Genomic DNA, 20,103 nt, shown 5'->3' with positions numbered 1-20,103 from the left:
TCGATCAATCACTTTGAGTCACTATTTTTGCCCTGATCCAGCTTAGGTTCCATGATTCTAAGCCCTCCCTCACAAACAGCCTTAAATTCCTGGCTGCTCTTGTTAATGATCCAGCAATGGCCCCACCTTGAGTAGCCCAACTATCTACCCAACCTATGCTATGTGAGTGTGTGTGTGTGTGTGTGTGTGTGTGTGTGTGTGTGTGTGTGTGTGTATCTGTGTGTCTCTGTTTCCCTGAGCAAGGGAATGTTGCTGGAGAAAAGCACACACCTGTGCTAACTGGTCACACTTTTTTTTTTTTTTTTGGGTCACAATTTAAGGTCATGGACATGAATCTCAAATATACCCTCACTCCTGCTCAGCTGTTCCACCTAACTACCCTGATTTCTTCCCTTCCCATTGTCCCAAACGGCTTTTTGCACCTTCTCCCTATCCCCCTAATCCTCCCTGCCCCACTCTCTGTGCTCAGCTTGCCTCATACTTGTTGAGAGAACTAAATAAAGTAATAAGCATTAAGCATTTGAACAGTACCTGGCTCATAGTATGTGCTCAGTAAATGCCAACCATGGTTATTATTACGTCATTGTCAGTCACCACAGTAACCAGCCTAAAAGCATCTATATCATTCTCTTTTACCAGAGACCAACTGCTCCCACTTTCTCAAGGACTTTGCAGTTTCCTCTTCTCTTCTGCATTATCAGTTATCCTTCTTGGGACTTCCCTGGGGGTCCAGTGGTTAAGACTCCGTGCTCCTAAGGGTCAGGGGGCATGGGTTCGATCCCTGGTCAGGGAGCTAAGATCCTGCATGCTGCGTGGTGTGGCCAAAAATTAAATACATATTTTTTTTTAAAATTGGGTTACTGGAATAATTTAAAAAAAAATCTTTCTCTATTGGGTTATTTACACCGACATAAAACCATATTCTAGTATCTCCTATCTAAAGATAAATCTCTGGTATTAAATGTAGTTATCAGGGAATGTGAAGGGCAATAGGACAGATGCTTAAGGGGGATGCAATGAGTAGTAAAAGAGATCTAATGCACAGTATAGGGAACATAGATGACGATATTGCATTATAATCACCAAACTTTCTAGATTAGATCTTAGTTATTCCAACCACTAAAAAGAAGTAATAAATATGTGTAGATGCTAATTATCCCTACAAGGGCAATCCTCTTACAACATATAAATGTATCAATTCAACATGCAGTATACCTTAAATTTATACAATGTTATTTACTGTATAGCACAGGGAACTATATTCAGTATCTTGTAATAACCTATAATGAAAAGAATCTGAAGCTGTACACCTGAAACTAACACAATATTGTAAATCAACTATAGTTAAATTTATTTTTTTTTAATTTATGCAAAGTTATATGTCAAACATATCTCAATAAAAATAATTAATTAAAAATAAAAGTAGGGCTTCCTTGGTGGCGCAGTGGTTGAGAGTCCGCCTGCCGATGCAGGGGACACGGGTTCATGCCCCGGTCCGGGAAGATCCCACATGCCGCGGAGCGGCTGGGCCCGTGGGCCATGGCCGCTGAGCCTGCGCATCCGGAGCCTGTGCTCCGCAACGGGAAAGGCCACAACAGTGAGAGGCCCGGGTACTGCAAAAAAAATAAAATAAATAAAAATAAAATTAAGTTTCAGCACTCTACTAAATGGGATAAAATATTTGCAAATGATATGACCGATAAGGGGTTAATATTCAAAATATATAAATAGCCCATAAAACTCAATATCAAAAAAACAAACAACTTGATTAAAAAATGGACCAAAAAAAAATGGACAAAAGACCTGAATAGACATTTTCCAAAGACATACAGATGGCCAATAGGCACATGGAAAGATGCTAAACATCACTAATCATCAGAGAAATGCAAATCAAAACTATAATGAGATATCACCTCACACCTGTCAGAATGGCTATCATCAAAAAGAACAAAAAGAACAAACGTTGGCGAGGATGTGGAGAAAAGGGAACTCTTGTATGCTGTTGGTAGAATGTAAATTGATACAACCATTATGGAAAACAGTATGGAGGTTCCTCAAATAATTAAAATAGAGTTCCCTGGTGGCTTAGTGGTTAGGATTCAGGGCTTTCACTGCCGTGGCCCAAGTTCAATCCCTGGTTGGGAAACTGAGATCCCATAAGGCCCACGGTGCAGCCAATAAATAAATAAATAAAAATAAAATATAAAAGTTTTTTTTTAAAAAAACAGAACTACCATATCGTTCATATGGGTATATAAGTGAAGAAAATGAAAACACTAATGCGAAAAGATACATGCACCCCAATGTTCATAGCAGCATTTTTATAATAGGTAAGATAAGGAAGCAATCTAAGTGTCCATTAACAGAAGAATGGATGAAGAAGATGTGGTGTACACACACACACACACACACACACACAGAGGAATATTACTCAGCCACAAAAAGAATGAAATTTTGCCATTTGCATCAACATAGATGGATCTGGAGGGTATCCTGCTTAGTGAAGTAAGTCAGATAAAGACAAATATTGTATGTTTTCACTTATATGTGGAATCTAGAAAATAAAACAGGCAAATGAATATAACAGAACAGAAACAGACTCACAGATACATACAACAAAGTAGTGCTTACCAGTGCAGAGAGGAGTGGGTGGGGGGATGGGGGAGGGGCAAGATAGGGGAAGGAGGTTAAGAGGTACAAACTATTAAGTGTAAAATAAATAAGACACAAGGATGTAATATACAGCACAGGGAACAGAACCAATATTTTATAATAACTTTAAATGGAGTATAATCTCTACAAATATCAAATCATTATGTTGTACACCTGAAAGTAATGTAACTATACTGAAATAAAAACATAAATTTAGAGGCGTGGAGTTGGAAAAAACAAAACAAAAACATAAATTAAAAAATTTTTCTTTTCTTTTTTTAAATAACCCCAAATCACCCTCTGTCAGATCATTCTAATTTTCTTCAGAGCACTTACACCATCTGATGTTTCCTCCATTGCTTTATGCAGGCATTTGCTTCTTGATATTTCTCCACTTGAATGTTAGCCTATTGAGAGTAGTGTCTTACAGGGCCATGAGCCCCAGAGCCTAGAACAGTAGCTGAGACACAGTAAGCACTCAAATATTTGTTGAACATTTTTAAATAAATGATAGGAAGAGACTACAGAAAAGGAAATTGGCTGGAAAATTTATAAGGGAACCTGCATAACACCACGAAGGCCCTCAGGATAGTTACTTAGAGACAGAAATACAGTAAATTCAGAAGACTTGCTTGTTATTTTACAAGCATCTCAAACTCAGTACAAGTAACAGCACATAGCATCTTCCCCTTTATCCACTCAGATCTTCTTCTTCTCCTTAACTGCCCCCTCAAATAGCATCATCATCCACCCACTGTCTTAACTGACAACCCAAATGAAGAAACAAAATCTGAGAGACAAGACAGACTTGTTTGCAATGCCAGAACTTATTGATGTTTAGGGTGAAATACCCCAATTAGTCTCATGGAAAAGTTAGCTTCTGAAAAAAATGAAAAACTTGCCTATGGCTCCAGTAAATCTCACAGACTGCATGTACCTTATATCGCCATCCAGCGGGTGCCCGGGTCCAGTTTGCATGAGAGGCAGTCAGCGGAGCTAGCAGAGAGGAATCAAGGAGATGTTAGACCAGGAGATCTCTGAGCTCCCACTGCAACCGCCCCCATCGTTTCCCCCTCCCCTTGAGGGAGGTGAGTCTTCAGTGGGGATCCGGACTGTGTCTGGCTGAGCCTCTTCAATGGAACACCTAGGTTATTATATCCCTGACAACATGAGACTGTGGAAACATAAAACTAGGAGCAAAAACATTCCGTTTTATGAAACCAACATTCTCTTTTTGACTCTACTTATCACACTACTTCTCTACCTTGGTATATCCTCGCATCCCTCAGAGGTGCCCGCTAGGTGGCGCTCGTCCTCCACTGTACCCAGGCGAAAAGGGTACTTTTCTTTTTAAGCCTGAGAGGTGATTTCCAAATCTGGCTTTTTACAGGTAAGAAAACTAACTCCAAAGGAACAATGTCTTCCGTGAGGACGTATCGCAGCATCTCAGGAGCCTCGAGCAAAACCCAGGTCCCCATATTTCTGAACTCAACGGAACTTCCATCACCTGCTGTCTCCCTCTACACATGGTTTAGTTTATTAATTAGAATAACAATGGCGTATTTCTTTCCTTCTACATAACAAGGTTTAGGTTCAGATCCACAGGCCTTAGCGTTCTTTATTTTCAAAAGTACGAAACTGAAAAAATCGTTAGATTTTCCTGCCTAATTCTTTCTTTGATTTCCTTAAGTTCGAAGTTCCTTTTCTGATGAATGCGTAGCATAGAAATAAGTAAGGAAGACGATGGGAAACATTTAATGAGAATAAACATGAAGGTTTATGAGAAAAAGCGGTTAGAGTAGAAAACCCAGCTGGGTTGGCATTACACAAAGTCAGATTTGAATCCTGATTTAGCTGCTTACTGATGGTGAAATCATTTAAACTCCATGAGTCTCAGTTTCCTCATCTGTAAAATAGGGATAATAATGTCTTCTATTCACTCCACCCTCAGGGTTATGTAGACTAAAGAAAACAATAAGCTACGGTCCCGGCACATCGTTGGTGAGCAACATTTGTTTAAATATAAAACTACCTCGGCCTATAGTAATGGTCTGATATACCTGGACCACGTACGAGAAAAATCCTGGTGGGGTCTGAAAATGGATGACCTAGGAACCCAGGAGCCAGTGTCTGCTGGCGGGAAAGTGGCGTGTTGCTTGATGCTTGGGATTCTTCGGATGCTTGGAGTGCCCTCGGGAGCCTGTGGATAGGGACAGAGGGTAAGTGCCGAGCGCGGCCTGCCTGGATCTGGCTCCTACCAGGCGAGCCAGCACCGGCATCCTCTCCCTGCCCGTCAACTCGGGCAACTTAGCAACGGCATCGGAGAGCACCGGGTAAAAACCCTCGTTTTAAGGGACTGGAAACCGTGGCCAAGAGACGGCAGGTGACTTCGGTCACCGCCGTTGGCGTCTGAGAGACGCGCTTGGCCTCCCACTGCAAAACAGCCTCTGGCGCTCGCCCTCGGGCCGCTCTGGGCACAGCAGACGGTCTCCTCTCCGGATCTCCCTCCATCCTGCCCCGGGCGCAGGTGGAGGGCGGCAGGGACGCTGCGCGCGGTGGCCCCACAGGAAAATCCCTGCGGACTCGGGTCCCGGGAGCGCGGGAGCGTGCGTAGCAGCTTGCGGCGTGCGCCCGAGTAATGGGGTTTGCCTCCTCCCGGGGCCCTCGGCTCTTCCACCCTCATCCTGCGCTGCGCCGCGGCCCGCGGAAGCCCTACCATCCGGCAGCGCTTCGGCTCGAGGCTGCTCCCGGGGCTGGAGGGTACGGCATGTAGGGGGCGCGCAGGAACCAAACTGACGAGCAGGAAGGGGAGGTCGAGGGTGGAAGTCGGAAAGGAGAAGGACAGAGCTGAGCGAGGGGCCGTGGAGGAACGCACCGGCTCAGAGCAAGCCAGGCGCCCCCTCGAAGACTGGCCGGCCGAGGGGCGTCCGGAGCTCCGCAAATTCCCGGGGCCGGCCCAGGCCGGAGCGCGGCGCCCACCGAACCTCAGGCGCCGTCAGGCAGCCGTGGGTCCCCGGAGCTCTCGGTCAAGCGCGGAGCAAATCGCCCTTTATGAACTGGAAGCGGGGCCCCGGCGCGCCCCTATCGCCGCGATATTCAGCCCTGCGACATGCGCTGACCTGCTGAGCCCTCGCCCCACACCCCCACTCGCCGGCCTTGACTCTGCACGTACCCGGGGAAGCCTCTGTGCATCCGTCCACCTCCTCTCACCGGCCCCCAAAGCCTTTTCATTCCCACCCAACCCCACCAACAGCTTCTAGTGGTAGTTCCAGACCCGTGTGTTTACTCTCCTCCAACACCCAACTCCCGGCCCTGCCTGCAGCCATTCCCCAGACCTAAAGATTGACTAACCGCCGCAGTTGCCCGAGATGACACGAGCCTCCCTCTCTGTGAGCCTCCTGAAGACTCGGAATGCGGCCACTTTCTTATACCCTGGGCACACACCAAAAAACGGACAATTCAAAATCACCGAATTGCATCTTTCTAAGCTTTGAAAACCTCTATCCAAGCCTGTGGCGAGGGGTATATTCTACTTTGATTTGGGGTTCTTTAAAAAAATTGGCGGGGAGGGGCAACTAAGTGGTGGTTATATATTCAAGTAAGTCTTTGTATAGCCCCCAAATTCACTCTACTACTCAGTCACTCAACCCGCAAACATCTCTGCCTGCCTGTGTGTCCGGAGTCATTCTATATTTGTCCACATCAAGTCCTAACCCCACAAAGGGATGGCTGTTTGCGACAGGCAGTTCACACCTGCCCGTTTCTCTTCTTCTGGGTGACCTGTGTCAGTCAATCTCCTCCTCAACTCGCCCCCAGAGAGTAATTACAAATTGTCTAGGGTGGTGGGAGAGGGGTGTAACTTAATAAATGAAGGTCCGCGGGAGGAAAGAAAGGACATTTCTTTTGAAACCTCTTAAGCATCTGTTCTGTTCCCCCTCTGGGCCTGAAGAGCATCCCGTTCCTTACACTTGCCACCTACTGACACCAAATTTAAACACCTTTCCCTCAAAACTGAAGTAGCAGTAAAGAGCTATAAATGGGCAATGAACTCTTCAAGGATGAGGCTCCCCCCCCCCAAATACACTACAGGATGTGCACTGTAGTGTATTTGGGATGCAAAAGAGCATCACGTGGCTGAAATGCTGGAAAGTATAGATGCTGTGAAGCGCCCCCCCCCCCCGGCCACTGACCCTGAAAACTACTAATGTATTTCATCCTGAGGTGTAGAAAAACAACTACCAAAAAGAAAGCTACAAGGGCGAATATTATTTGTTTTAGTGGCACCAAAAACACCAATCTCAGCAATTTACTAAATTAAAATCACAGTTCTTTAAACGTATTTAATGGTTCAAATTGTGTATTTGGTTTTAATTTAAATCTCTGGTAAAATTTACGGAAGACAGTGAAGTATGTTCCTTAAACAACTTCTTCATTTAAAAATAAATAATATAAATAGGCAACAAATGTTTTGAGATATCCACAATATTTGTGTTTCTTAGCCTGGCTTCTTCTATTACATAAAATAATGCACTACTCATTTTTTTTAAAGCGAATTAATGTCATCAGTTCAGAATCTTTACTATGGTAGTTTCCAGATATTCTTTTAAACAAAAACATATTTTTTCAACTCACAAGTAACAGAATATTTAAAGAACAAAGTTTCAATTTTCTTCCTCGTGTAAAATTTAGCAAACTCCAAGTGCATTCAATTTTGACAGCCCAGGGAAATGACCGCGCAATTTCCAGAAACTCTCCCAAAGATGCCCTCTAATTTCTCTCCTGACTTTAGCTCTATCTCTACCATCTTTTTCTTTTTAATTCTTCTATAGAAATTGAAACAAATAAAATCCGGTGAGGAAAGAAAACTATTTCTACAGTGATTTTAATTCACTTATTATTTCAGAGAAAATAATTAATATTCCAGTGAGGAATCCGCGAAAGTATAAGGGGAGAAGAAGAAGCATTTCATTCTTCGAATCGATAAACCTCCCTAGAGAACAGAAATTACGCGCGTTTTACGGAACTGCGTTAACTTTGGGTTTCCCTCCCAGATCTGAGTCAACTAAATATCGTGTTCCATAAAAGTGCTAGAATAGGTGGCTACATCTGTAGAGGTAAGAATCGTGGTTTTTTAGCGTGTCTAGGTGGGTGAGCCTCTCTGTTGCTGGAGGATGCTTCGAGGACCAGGCTTGGGAGGAAAGGGGTTAAGTCAGACCCTGACTTTCTCCGCGCAGCGTGCCCCGTTTTGTCTGTTCAAGTCGACGTCGTCCAGCAAGAGCCAACCAATGGGCGGCCGGGAGCTCCCGGGACAGCCCAGTGAAGGGGCGTGGCCTGAGGCTGTCCCTCAGCAGTGAGGAATGACACCCGGGCGGGGGTGTGTGGGGGGGTGGGCTACGGTGGAACTCTGAGGAAGGAAAGAGAGAAGAAACAGATAAAACCAAGACAAGGGGTAAAAGGGTGCCCCGAGCCTCTCGGAATCCAGCGGCCGTCGTCGCCGCCGCCGCTGGGGGTGGGCTCCGGAAGAGCCGGCCCAGCAGGGAAAGGAGACGACGATCCTGAAGCGAAATCCTGCAGGCGGGGAAGAGACAGAGGCGCAAAGAAAAAGTGACTCGGGCCGTGCACCCCGGAGGCGCTCAGGAGGGGACTGCAGCCGCAGAGGGGCCTCACTGATCCTCCCCCCAAGTCCTCCGAGGGCCAGACCCCGGCCCGCCCCTAAAGGCGCGAGGCGATGAGATAATCCAGCTGAGCTGCGAAAGGAGAACTTCTGGCGCTGGATTGGGGGGGAGGGGGTCTCTGGGCGGGGTGGGCCTCGGAAGTGGGAGTGAGGGTCGGCGCTGATCCGGGGCCAGAGGGGGGCGGAGGCTGCTGGGCAGCCCAGGAGTGGGCTGCAGGGGCCTCGCTCGCGGGGCTCACTCGCGCTGCGGCGGCCCGCGCGCTCCATTCAGCTCGGAGCTGCCCCGCGCCCCAGCCGCCCGCCCGGCCGGCCGCTCCGGCCCGCGGCGCAGATGGCTGTGCGCGGCGCCAACACCTTGACGCCCTTCTCCATCCAGGCGATCCTCAACAAGAAAGAGGAGCGCGGCGGGCTGCCCGCGACGGAGGGGCGCCCCGTACCCGGCGGTACAGCGGTGGCAGCGGCGCCCGCTGTCTGTTGCTGGCGGCTCTTTGGGGAGACAGACGCGGGCGCGCTGGGGGGCGCCGAGGACTCTCTACTGGCGTCGCCTCCTGGGACCAGAACGGCTGCGGGGCGGACCACGGAGAGCCCGGGAGGCTGGGATTCGGACTCGGCGCTGAGCGAGGAGAACGAGGGCGGGCGGCGCTGCGCGGACCCGCCGGGGGCCAGCGGGGCCTGCCGTACAGGGGCGACCCTGGGCCTCGGCCAGCCGGTCTGTGAGCTTCCCGCAGCCAAGGACCTGGAGGAGGAAGCCGCGGGCCGGAGCGACAGTGAGATGTCGGCCAGCGTCTCAGGTCGGCTAAGGCTTCGCGGGGAAGGGGGCCGGGCTGAGGGGCTGGGCAAGGAGAGCAACCACGCCGAGTGGGGTGGGCCTGCTGTTAGCACCTTGTTCCCTGGGCCCCCTGGTTAGCCAAGACCCTAAGCTCTGCGCATCGGCGCGGGCTGCTCTAAGCCTCTGGCAACTGAGCCCGAGAGAGGACCGAGAAACTCCTCAGAACGCTGCGTCCTGGGGTATAGCCTCAGACGACGTCGTGGGGCAGTGTGCTTTAGACCAGACTGGGAGAGAACCACTGCACCCTGGCTTTGAGTCCAGAGTCTGTCTCCAAATCCCCAAAATCGAGGAAAGGAAAGAGCGAGAGTCCCAGAAACCTCGGGTAGCCAGTATCCGGGCCCTGGCCCAGAGATCAGAGATGCTCCCAGCTCGAGGTCTCAGATCCCGCCCCGCAGCTCAAAGATAGGTAACGAGGGATAATTTCTTTTTTTTTTTCTTTTTACATCTTTATTGGGGTATAATTGCTTTACAATGGTGTGTTAGTTTCTGCCTTATAACAAAGTGAATCAGTTATACATATACATATGTCCCCATATCTCTTCCCTCTTGCGTCTCCCTCCCTCCCACCCTCCCTATCCCACCCCTCTAGGTGGTCACAAAGCACCGAGCTGATCTCCCTGTGCTATGCGGCTGCTTCTCACTAGCTATCTACCTTACGTTTGGTAGTGTATATATGTCCATGCCTCTCTCTCGCTTTGTCACAGCTTACCCTTCCCCCTCCCCATATCCTCAAGTCCATTCTCTAGTAGGTCTGTGTCTTACCCCTAGGTTCTTCATGACATTTTTTTTTCTTAAATTCCATATATATGTGTTAGCATACGGTATTTGTCTTTCTCTTTCTGACTTACTTCACTCTGTATGACAGACTCTAGGTAACGGGGGATAATTTCAAGTGGGCCAAAGGCCAACCGAGCCCGAGCTTCGGGAGGAGGGTTTCTTTAGCTTTCCCAGACCCCAGGCCCAGGAGACCAGTGCCGGTCTGAGGACCCAAGAGCTGGAGGCAAACCCTGCAGCCAGCTGAAGGCAGAGGGGCTTGATTTAGGTCATCCCAGACTCAGCAGGGGGAGGAAACTCCTCAACCACGAGCTGGCATGTCATTTGGTCAGAAAGACCCCCGTGCCTGCCCCGTCAGCTGGACGGTGCTGTAGGCCTCATGCTGGCCCCAAGCAAATATTATCTGCTGCAGGCCAGAGTGCTGGACCTCCCTGCTAGGGTTCTGCGGGGAGAGCGGGGAAGAGGCAGAGGAGCTGTCGTCAGATTAGGGTCCAAGGATTCGAAGCAGGGACACCCTTCTACCCTCAACCCCAGCCCTCCTTTCATTGCCTTTGTAAGAGAGAGGGAGAAGCCTACCCATGGCCTTGACTCAGCCTATTGCCATAGCCCTCCCACAATTCCGGGTGGATGGGGGCGTAAGACTCCGAATACTTCTGTCTCCAGGATCCATCTCCCCACTTTCTCTTTCCGCGCAGCCAGCAAGTGTGTGCTGTGACGATGCGTGTGTGAGTGTGAGTGTGGGGAGGCGGGTGAACCCAGGGAGGGTATCCGAAACGCCATCTAGAACCCCAGGGCTGAGGGCTGAGGGCTGAGGGCGGAGAAGGTGTGCGAGGATGCTCAGGCCCAATGCCCACATTGCTGCGAGGAGCCTGGAGCCCAGAGAAGGCAAGGAGCTGGCTCTTGGCTGCACAGCGTTGATACAGCGGCTGAGTTCGTTGCCGGCTCACAACAAGCTTAGCTGCAGGAAGCGAGTGGGACAGGGTTCTAAGACTTGCCTCCCGGACCCGCGGCTTCCAGGCCCACCCCACCACTCCGGCGGCATGAAAGGGTATTTCCGCCCCCCACCCCGACCACAGCGGTTGAGGCCGGACCTCACTCCTCTGCGGCACTGACAGTGTCTCGTTTCTGTTCTCACTGTGTCCACAGGCGACCGCAGCCCGAGGGTCGAGGACGACGGCGTTGGCACAGGAGGCGCACGCGTGCCCACGTTGTGCAGCGGCAGCGGCGGTGGGCCCGCGGGCGGCGCAGAGGAGGAGGAGGAGCCCGTGGCACCCAAGCCGCGCAAGAAGCGCTCGCGCGCCGCCTTCTCCCACGCACAGGTCTTCGAGCTGGAGCGCCGCTTCAACCACCAGCGCTACCTGTCCGGGCCCGAGCGCGCAGACCTGGCCGCGTCGCTGAAGCTTACCGAGACGCAGGTGAAGATCTGGTTCCAGAACCGTCGCTACAAGACCAAGCGCCGACAGATGGCCGCCGACCTACTGGCCTCGGCGCCCGCCGCCAAGAAGGTGGCAGTGAAGGTGCTGGTGCGCGACGACCAGAGACAGTACCTGCCCGGAGAGGTGCTGCGGCCTCCCTCGCTGCTGCCACTGCAGCCCTCCTACTATTACCCTTATTACTGCCTCCCCGGCTGGGCACTCTCCACGTGTGCGGCCGCCGCGGGCACCCAGTGAGCCGGCCTGGGATGAGGCAGCGAATGATCCCCGCGCCCCAGCTCCAGACGGGCGCTCATGGCTGTACAAGTTGTGCCCTGTACTGGGGAGCCCCGTGGAGGGGGCAGGTGGAGGATGAAATCCAGCCCTGGCTCTGCTCTCCAGGACGTGCGCCCTGGCAGCGGGATTGGGTCTACCCAGAGGGGGGCGCCTTTTTCTAGTTTGAACAGAGGCATCCTATGGCCTAGGGACCCTGTTCCTACCCCCCGCCCCACTTGCTTGGAAGCCCTTGGACATTATTTATTACCACCATAATGTTGGGTTTGGATTGTGTCTGCCTGGGGATGGCGTTTCCCAGAGAGGAGAGAACTCCTGGAGACCACACAAGCCTGAATCCCAGAATTTCAGGCCTGCCGGGAGCTTCGTGCGCTAGGCCACACTAGTTCATGGTATCCATGCTACCAATCTATGTGTATCTACATATCTATTATTTTTGGAAATTGCAATTGTTACAAAGGGGTTTAGAGCCCTGGCAGCCCCAAGGAGCCCCAGGCTAGGGGTTCATTGAACCATGAAATGTTTGGTTTGCGGGCCCTCCTCCCCACCCCTCCCCGGTGTCAGAGCTCAGGTGGGGGCGCCTGATTGGTTGCTGAATGTATGGAAGGGAGCCTCTGAGCACAGGGCAGGGCAAGGGCCCCGCATCTTCCCTCTCGGAGGTCCAGGCTGCGACCAACTGGGGGAGCTCCTGGGAGCCCCCGAACCAGGAGAGAGGAAACCCAGGAGTCCTTCGCAGAACCTTTCTTTCTTCCTTTCTTTTTCTTTTTCTTTCTTTCTTTCTTTCTTTCTTTCTTTCTTTCTTTCTTTCTTTCTTTCTTTCTTTCTTTCTTTCTTTCTTTTTCTTCCTTCCTTCCTTCCTTTCTTTCTTCCTCCCTTCCTCCCTTTCTTTCTTTCTTTCCTTCTTTCTTTCAGAGGTTAAAACTTATAGCACTTTTCAGTTGCTTGTATTCAAATGATGGTTATTTTTGTATTCAATGTGAATATCCTTGACCGGCCTTTCCTCGGCGTCCTCTGCAGTTCGGCCGCTGGGCCCAGTCTCTACCGTTTAGCCTCGGCGACTCCTGCGTCCTGACCCAGGATTCTCTCATCCCTGTCCCTGCAACCTAAGACAGGTGATCCTGTCAACCTCGTGTCAACCTCGCCGCTTGTCGCCTCCTTAAGGGCACTGTGCACTCAACTAGAGTATTAACTTTAAAAAGATTTGTGAAATTTGGAAGTTCTATTCGTTGTATTTTTTTTCCTTTAATTTATAAACTTTTAGTTTAACATGCCCTCCTGGACGCCGTGTTTTCTCTGAGCCTCTCTCTGTCCGGCTTTGGGGGAACCGGTAACGTGGGCTCATTTTCCCAACTTGTTTTCAGTCCAGGACAGGACACCTCGCTCCCCCCGGAAGTCTCCTCGCTGCTCACCCTCAGGAAGCATTTAAATCCGCGCAGCTCAGGGAATCGTCATTTCTGGGACTTTGCAGGAGTCACAGAGGAATCCCACTGAATCCGGAGCAAATACCTAGGATTCACGTTTTTACTCGTGGGCACTAGTATCAGAGTCTAGGAAGCAGCCATAGCTGAACCCGCTCCCAACTTCCATCCCCCACCCTAACCTTTTCACTCCTCCACCTGCCGGCATCCTCTTTGCTTTCGATTTTCTGAGAGTTTTCTCTAAGTGTTCCTGCCATTATTTCATTTCCAGAATAGGCAAAAACTCACTGGAATTCTGAAGCGGTTAGGGGAGACTGAGGAGCTAATAAGGTGTCTCCCGGGGAGGGTCACCTGTGCTTTGACCCCTGCCGGGTGCAAATGACGCTGCACCTTGTTCCAAAGCACTTCCACTCACTCCCTCAGTGACACGTTGTCACTTGATCCGCACAGAAGCCCACCGTGGGAGCAGAGGATGGGCAGGGAGATGGTTATTTATTACTCCATTTTAAAGATGAACGCGCCTCGCCGGCGTTCCCCAGAATGATTCCCCAGATGCCAAGGATTCACCGGAGCAAAGCGCTCACCGCTACACGCCCCTCACATCGGGTCCGGGGAGAGCAAGCAAGAGTTAATGCCACACGGCAGGCGCCAAGGCCCCCGGTCCGTGGCCTCAGTCGGGAAAACACTGAAACCCAGACCCGGGCTACTTTCAATTTCACCGCAGCAGATAGGCCGCCTCGCCCTCCTCCTCCGCCTGCGATCTTTCCCAGCCTTGGACACTCCGGCCTTGGCACCCCAAAGGCCTTGGCCGGGCTTCTGCTACCCCTCAGCCCGGAGGGGGCCGAGAGTCGCGACAAAGGCTTTACGAAACGATTCCCGCTTCTGGAAACAGTGAGACGGCAAGGGAAAAGCAAACGCCCTCAGGAGATGCACACCCTAGCCCCCAAGTCCAACTACCTTCCAAAGGATTCCTGCAATCATTTTGTTTCTTTCTGACATGTTTTTAAAATTCCACTTTAATTTCATCATTACTCATGAATGCATTTTCCTTAAAGAAAGTTAGAAGTTTTCCAGTAATGCTAGAATCCCTCCTCTTCTCTCCAGAGATCGCCATTACTGCTGGGTTTTTTTTTTTTTTTTTTTTTTGAGGGGGGCAGGGTTTTCTTCCCCTTCTGAAAACGTCAATTGTTTGTGGCTGCGTCCTAAGACTGTAGTTTGCTCTCCATCTTTGCGGATTTGGAATCCAGAGGACTGGGGAGTTTCTTCCGTAGGCCAGGCGTCGCCCCTTCCCTTCCTCGTTCCCTCTCCGGCTCCCTGCTTGGGTCAGTTCTACTGGGCTGGCTCGAGTCGCTCGGGAAAAATGACTCAAACGAATTCAGTTTGACCCGGATTGTTGCAGTTTCACTCTGAGCTGCTCCACGGCTGGCGTTGGCGCGAACGCCGTTGAGATCTGATTCCAGGAGCTGGAGGCAGCCTCCGGGTCCAGCCCACCCTCCAAGGATTTCCCACCGCATTTCGTGACCCAAGATGTATGTCTTTACCTGGACCCCAGGCCGCAAATGCGGCTCCTGTTGGAAAGTTTCAGTATTACTTTCTTCGTTTCCTTTTCCTTCTCTACTCCCACCCGCGCCCTTTCTTTGAAGATGAGAAAGTTCTGCTTTCTGCCCGCCCTGCTTCCTGTCCAAGGAGATCTTCCTTCATCCACTCCCTGCGACCCGCTGAGCCCTCTGGGCCTTCTCAGGACCTGGTTGCCAGGAACAGTTGTCACCTGAGTCAGGTAGACTTTTGGTTTCATCATTCTCAATCCCTTTCAGCCCTTAGTGAATCTCAGACCTGGCCTTAAAGATCACTGGGTTCGACCCACACACTTAGATTGGGAGCAATGGCTGGGAAAGGGGACAGAACACGCTGTGACCCGTGCAGAAATCAGTTCCAAGAAATCAGGCATAGACTAAAAATCTTGCTCTGGGCAGCAAATTTGGGATGATAGGCTACCAAATGTCACTGGTGTGTGTGTGTGTGTGTGTGTGTGTGTGTGTGTGTGTAACTCAAACTCCCGACCTGTTCACCATGGCGATCCCAAGGCGCATCTCACTCAAAGTGACTTGATTTGAGGGGTTCATGGACCCCCGGAGAGTATCTCTAAGGAGCTGGGTGAAGCAGGGAGAGTTTGGGGATAGATTCCATTTAAGAAAATAAAGGGCTTCCGGGCCACAGCGAATCCCGCTCCTCCACTCTAGCAAGGGAAAGAGGGTGACGGCGAATCTGACTTCATTTGAGAAAGTCGGAGGAGAGCTCAATACACATGTCCCCGCGCCTCTGAGAGGCAGCTTAGTGGTAGCGGTACCCCGAACCCCGAGAGGCTGGGCCCGAGGAAGAGCGGCATCTAGGGGACCGGGAAACTGGCAGAGTGTGTCAGAGCCACACCGAGCATCCCACAGAGGCAGGACCTCATCCAAGGCCTGCAGACGTCCGCGGGGTGGGGACCCCAACTGGCTACCAGAGCTCGGTCCGGCCAGGCCGATACTCCACCCGCGTTTCATCACCAGGAGAAAGGTAGAAACCAACCTCTCTCAAGTCCACGGAATTCACCTCGCCTTATAGAAGGGCTCCTGCCTCGGGGAAAGCTGAGCAGTGGGGAGAATCACACATTCCCGGGAACCAGAACACTGGTGGAGCAGCTTCTGGGTCCGAAGGAGTGGAGGGGAGCGAGGCAGAACTGTGCTGGGGCTCAGGCCTATGCCGAGGAGCTGCAGGGCTTCAGTCTCGCAGGCCACCAACCTCCCCCTGCTAACAGTCTTCGTTGGGAATCACATCGAGCTCCATGGGACCTGCTGGACCCAGCATATGCTTGAAAGAGCTGAGGACAGGCGGGGCGGATTGATGCATCGCAGGTGTAGCCGTGCTACTGCAGAAGTCAGGCCACCAGTAAAAGTGTGAAGGCCGCACCGCCAGCGGCCAGGGAAACAGGAGCAGAGGCCGGAAGGAGCAGCCAAGCAATACATACCACCACCACCAACAATGATAACAATAACTATAACTCTATTCCTTTGTCTGGGACATTACAAGTGAAAAAGTGCTTCCTGCATCCTGTCCCTCCATAGTTCCTTGAGGCCGCCTTTTAGCTGGGTGGACATGACCTCCATTTTGCAGGTGGGGAAACTGAGGCTCAAAGACGCAATGTGACTTGCCCAAAGTCACAGGCCATTAAGAGGCCAAGTCAGAGTCATTCAAAGATTAGAAGCATATTTTAGGATTTGAGGCAGCAGGGTGAATTGTCCTTTAGCTTCAGAGCTAGCATTCCCCACGTTTGGTTTCAGGGTGGTTGGATCACAAGAGGGTGGGTGTGCTTTGAAAACCATTAAGCACTGTGCAGCTGGTGTGGACTTATTATTATTGTTGCCATGATTATTATTATTATGAACTTCTGGGCAATGCTGAATTGGCTGATCTTAAGCAATCTTCCTTGAACTCCTGCATCCTTCAGAGGTTTCTAAGTGCTCTGTGGTGTGCTCCACGAAGGGGCCCTCAGAGGGATAGATAACCTGGGCCTCCTCCAGTTTTCGAGTTTCCTGATAAATATGTTTTTGAAATGAAGACACGCCAAAACAGGGTTGCAAAAAGTGTATTATATTGTAAATGGTTACATCATGTAATAAATTGTCCCCCTGTAGTCATACATAGAAATTATTCAACATAAACTGGGTCGTTAAAAATCATTAAAGCATTTATTAAAAAAAAGATTACAAGCGGGGTGGTCCAGTGCGGGATCCAGGTTAAGTTGAACAATGAACTTATTTCAAACCTGTTGGGTGTATGAAGGAAGGGTCGAAAGTCCAAATTTAGGGCAATTCACGAATGTGAGAAATGTGGCAAACGGCCCTGCAGCCCCACACCCATCCCGAAGCGCTGTCGTTACTGTTGAAGTTTTTGGCTTTGAATCGGGCAGGGAAAGGCAGGAGCGTGGCTTCTGACCCACCCGGAGCTGACCTGGAACCCGCGGCCTGGGCGAACAGCCCCTCTCTATTCCTATTGGAATGTCAAGTTCAAAGGGGATATTCGGTAGCCGCGGGGGCGTCACCCCGGAGCCTCCAGCGAGGTAAGCTCGGTGCTGGGCTCCAAGGTCCCCCCACGCTTGCGTGAGTGTGCGTGACACACTCACCCGCGCAAGGCCCGCGCTCTCTCACACTCTTCCACCTACAAGCGGCCGGATTTTCTCCCTCCGCGCCCCCGCCCACAATCCCGGGTGCGGCCCGCAGCCGGGAGGTTAGTGCGCCGGCGAAGCCAAGAGCCCGTGGTCTCTGCACAGGCCTCACGGTCTCCAGAGAGCGTTTGCATCCCTCCCTGCTGTTTTTGCAATTGCAACTTTAGTTTTTGGCGTGAGGATCAGCGTAGGGGTTGCTCAAGGCCTCGGGGCTTCTTGGTGAGTCCTTTCCGGCTCGGCCCCCTCCCATCGCCACATTCAGGCCTCCTGGCTGAGCAGCGCTCCCTATGACTTGGACGTGCGCCCCGGCACTTAGGGAAATCCCGGCCCTGGAAATCTGGGATGCACAAGGTGAGAGCTTCTCTCTCCAGCCTGCATATTCGAGGGTGAGAAGTGGTCAAATCGGGCTCAATGGCCCCATAGATCTACAAAGTGATTCTGCTTCGGACCTGGAGTCCACAGGTGAGAAGCAGCTCTGCCACTCACTTCAATCTTAGGAAATTAATTTCTTTTCTCAGAATCTCTGTTTTAAAAATTAAATAAAGAAGAAGAAGAAGGAAAGAAAAGAGAGCTGTGAGATGCTCCTTCGGTTTTCTGGGTAGTGTTTGGGGTGTACACTCACCCCCGGCTTGAAGTGGAAGTAAGGACAAAGCCTTGCTATATTTTACTTTAAATAATGCCATCCCCTTTATAAGCAGTTTTTTTTTTTTTGGCGGGGGGTGGGTGGAGTTGTTTTATTTTTACAAAGAATTTGGGTTCCCCAAGATGCTGTCTACAGGCCTCCCCAAGTTCCTTATCTTTGGGCCTCCTTTATCTGCTTCCCCGGCCTGGGTGGTCAGCTGTTTTGAAAAGTCCAACTTTTTCGATGCGAGGACTTCTCCCCACCCAGCAAGCTTGGGAGGGAGACCTGAGGCTATTCTGCTTCTGCGGCCGCGCTGAGCTCCAGAGAGACCCCTGTCCTTGGATGGAAACCACGACGCGTTAAGGAAAAAAAAAAAAAAAATTAATGCCACAAGTGTTTTCTCTCCCGTGGTCCACCAGAAAGCAAGGGTGAGCGGCACGCTGTAAAACAAGAGCCAGTAAAGCCGCTTATTTTAATAAGCTTATTAACATTTTTGAATGGCTTCCCTTGTGCGCTCCAAGGCCCCCTCGGTGGCATGGCAGAGCTGTGCGGCCGGGATTTTTACGCACGGAGAAGCATACCCGCGCGCGGTGCCGCCGCTCTTGGCACCGGGGGCTGGCAGGGCGGGGGTGGCCGAGCGGCGCCCACAGTGCCAACTCTGGACCTGGGCGTCCCCGGCTTGTCCACGCCTTGCTGAGCGCCCTTAGCAAGACTGCGGCCTTCGGAGGATACAGGGCTGCGTGGGTTCAGAGGTTGCAAGGGAGCTTTCGAGACCCTAGATGTGACCCCAAATTGTACCCACAGCTTCGAAGGAGCTGGAAGATCTGAGGGTTTGTCCCGCTTTATCACATTTGTGCTTTGTTTTTGTAAAGGGTGCTGATGGAATTGATACTCCTCCCTGCACAGGTGTTGAGCGTATTCCTGCTGGCGTGGGCCGGCGTCCGGGCTTGGTCCAGCACATCCTGGACCCGGTGTGGGGATGTCACCAGGGTGACTGACTTCCAGGAATTCTTCCTCCTTAAGGAGGCCCGGGACGCTGCCCCTCTTCTTTCCGGGAGAAGTTGAGCGACGCGTCCTTGGCCCCTGGGACCGTGGGAAACGAAACTAGAGACACATAGAGACAGGTGGTGAGAAAGAGTAGAGAAGAGATGCGCGTGGACACAAGGCAGGTGAGGGAAAAAGCGGGCTCAACGGAAGCCCTCGCCAGGCGGTGAAGCGCTGTGTCTTTCAGGTCTCGGCTCACAGATCTCAGGCCTTCCCCGGCAACCCTCCCCGCAAGTTTCGATTAAAAATCCCTTCTAAGTCCGTCCCACTGTCCCGGTCCTTATTACTTGCTACAGTGATAAGTGATATTGGGCCCGTTGTCGTGCTCCGGCATAGTCTGGCCTGGCCTAGCAACCCTTGGGAGGGTGGAGCCGGGAGGGCTTGCGCCCGCGGTGTACCTAAGTGCTTAGTGCAGAGCCTGTCGCTCTGTGACTTTCAATACATACTTACTGGCCGGACTCCTGAATAAGGACCAAGATCCTCAGCTTTGTCCTTGTCTGTCCCCGCCACACCCCACCTGCACCTCGGGATCTGAGCGCCTGGCCACAGGCGCCGGCGCGAAGCTAGCGGAGGACAGGAGGGCCAGCGGAGCTTTCCTGAGCTTTGCTAAGTTCTTTTCCCCCGGCTGGCTGAGTGCACGCCCTGGGGAAAGGCCGAGCGTCAGAGCCGGCGTGCCTTGGGGTCAAGTTATGCCGCCTCAGGCTCAAGATTCTTCCCGGAGCCTGGGCAGCCCGCTTAGCTGCCAGCAAACTCCAGAATGCGTCTCAACCTCAGATTTGATCGTATTAAAATGCACATAAAATCTGACCAGCTAAGGGTTGACAAAACCAGGGCCCTGAATAAACGTTCTGTTTCCGGTTTATATGGGTGGGTGGGTGGGGAATTGTCCAGTTTCGGAATTGGACAGACGCTGTGGTTGGAGAGGGCCAGCTGGCCGGCAGAGCGCAGAGAACCAGGCGGGGGCGCGGGGAGGGGGGATGCGGAGAACACCCTTGGAGAGGTACAGGCGGTGGATCAGGTGGCGGGACTGAGCCCTCAGCGGCCCTCGGCAGAGAGGCTTCTCGAGACGCTTAGGGGTGAGCCCGGGCTAAGGCGCCGGGGTGCGGTTGACAGTGCTCCTAGTTGGGATAGCAGCTTTCCAGCGACTGTCCTAGCTCTTTGGACTCCCAGCTCAGGGCCT

The 20,103-nt window shown here is 51.6% G+C and overlaps 1 protein-coding gene across 1 annotated transcript; it reads left to right on the top strand.

Moving 5' to 3' along the window:
* Nucleotides 1–8,588: 8,588 nt before the first annotated feature.
* Nucleotides 8,589–12,851, top strand: NKX3-2 (NK3 homeobox 2). Its single transcript, XM_033857458.2, has 2 exons — nt 8,589–9,117; nt 11,076–12,851. Exons 1-2 carry the CDS (start codon nt 8,658–8,660, stop codon nt 11,597–11,599), a joined length of 984 nt encoding a protein of 327 aa, XP_033713349.1. The 5' UTR covers nt 8,589–8,657; the 3' UTR covers nt 11,600–12,851.
* The last annotated feature ends 7,252 nt before the right edge of the window (nt 12,852–20,103 follow it).

This window comes from Tursiops truncatus, chromosome 5, assembly GCF_011762595.2.
Source record: "Tursiops truncatus isolate mTurTru1 chromosome 5, mTurTru1.mat.Y, whole genome shotgun sequence".
Taxonomy (NCBI): domain Eukaryota; kingdom Metazoa; phylum Chordata; class Mammalia; order Artiodactyla; family Delphinidae; genus Tursiops; species Tursiops truncatus.
Note: the sequence above shows the minus strand (reverse complement) of the source record. Positions and strands in the feature narration are given on the sequence as shown.

Excerpts from the sequence above, each read along its gene's own strand:
- NKX3-2 (XM_033857458.2), top strand. The coding sequence starts at position 8,658 with ATGGCTGTGCGCGGCGCCAACACCTTGACGCCCTTCTCCATCCAGGCG. Across the intron at positions 9,118-11,075 it reads GATGTCGGCCAGCGTCTCAG|GCGACCGCAGCCCGAGGGTC; the intron begins GTCGGCTAAGGC and ends CTGTGTCCACAG.